General features: G+C 37.1%; 1 protein-coding gene across 1 annotated transcript in view; it reads right to left on the bottom strand.

Annotated features, from left to right (window-relative positions):
• LOC103680931 (serine protease 52-like) overlaps positions 1 to 1,293 on the bottom strand; it is a 16,610-nt gene extending 15,317 nt beyond the window's left edge. Inside the window, exon 1 of the mRNA XM_040636159.1 lies at positions 1,179 to 1,293. Within this exon, the coding sequence (XP_040492093.1) occupies positions 1,179 to 1,293 (115 nt within the window). The remainder of the gene's footprint in view (positions 1 to 1,178) is intronic.
• Between the last annotated feature and the right edge of the window lie 344 nt (positions 1,294 to 1,637).

Genomic DNA, 1,637 nt, shown 5'->3' with positions numbered 1-1,637 from the left:
GGTATGTATAAAAAGGAAAAAGGGAAGAGAATAGGTGAAGATAGAATCTAGACTATTCAGGGAATTACAGTCTTTAAATTGTCAAAGTGATAAAGACTTTGAAATATCTGACCAAAGTTGTTAGATAATCTCAGTTATGTTTTAAAAGCATTGTTTACTATGGATATGAGTATACTATGGAGTATGAACATGATAAACAAGTTTAATTACATGAGCATATAACATGAAGAAATATGATTGTGCTAGAAATCAATTTCTAAGGAAAGAAATAAAGTGAGGTATGACAGCATGATAAGACTTCATAATAGTCAGGAAAAGAAAGATGATCACAATGTAATAGATTTCAGTATAGCATATTAGAGAAATCATTAAATATTACTAGCAAGAAAGTATATATTGATTTCACTCATTGATGGAACATAAGAAGTAGGAAGATCGGTATGAGAAAGAAGGGAAGAATGAAGGGGGGATAAACAGAAGGGGGAATGAACCATGAGAGACTATGGACTCTGGAAAACAAACTGAGGGCTTCAGAGGGAAGGGTGTAGGGGAATGGGATAGACTGGTGATGGGTAGTAAGGAGGGCACATATTGCATGGTGCACTGGGTGTTATTGCAACTAATGAATCATCGAACTTTACATCAAAAACCAGGGATGTACTGTATGGTGACTAACATAACAAAATAAAAATTATAAAAAGAAAAAAAAAGGAAAGTATATATTTAACTTAAAATTCTGACATTACATTTGTAAGACTCTGTAGTAGTAAAGAAGTTTGTATTAGAAGAATAAAAAGTTTGAGTGTCTATGCTAAGCTTGTTTGCTCTTTCTATTCTAATAATGTGATGAAACCATTCTATTTCTATGGGTATCACGGTAATGAAGAAAATTATTATAATCATGTCATCTATATCAGAATGGGTATCACAGTAATGAAGAAAATTATTATAATCATGTCATCTATATCAGAAAGAAATATTATGAAAGTTAAATAATACACCAAGTATGAAATACCTTTGGAAGCTATGAGGTTAATGATTCCTATTATTTGGTTGGTATTAAAAACTCATGCATTTCTCTGGAAAAAATCTCTCCCCCTCCTTTTCTAATTCCATTATCCTTTTCTCTTCCTTTTTTTCCCCCATACCTCCCTCACTACCATTTTCTTGGGCCTTACTCTGCGGCTGCAGCAGAGAGATGAATTGTGGTCGGATAGAGGCAGGAGTAGCAGTGAAAGCCGAGGCATTCATAGAGGTAGAGACTGAAAGGGAGATGGAAGCAGAGGTAGTCATGGCCCGGTGCTGGGACCATGGTGCATGGCTGGGCCGTGTAACTCCCTGAAGCCAAAAAAGGAAAGGGCTCACTTGGCTGAAGACATAGGGCTTTGTGCAATGTTCATCGAAGTGACTCAAAATTCCCACCTGCACCCATGTGTCCTTTTGTTGTAGATGGCACACTAGAGGTGCCCCTAAGTCACCCTGCAAAAAACAAGGAGCAAAATGTCCATGTCAGTTTAAAGGAGACTGGCAAGTAACTTCTGGTGTTGAAGAAGTAAGTTCTGCTTTCCACACCCCTCAACTGTATCACCTTACAGCCAGCCTCGCCCATAGCTTTCTTGGCTTCTACACAGAATGTG

The sequence above is a fragment of the Ursus maritimus genome, assembly GCF_017311325.1.
Source record: "Ursus maritimus isolate PB19 chromosome Y unlocalized genomic scaffold, ASM1731132v1 scaffold_Y8, whole genome shotgun sequence".
In the NCBI taxonomy this organism is placed as follows: Eukaryota; Metazoa; Chordata; class Mammalia; order Carnivora; family Ursidae; genus Ursus; species Ursus maritimus.
This window is presented reverse-complemented; position numbering and strand designations above follow the sequence as displayed.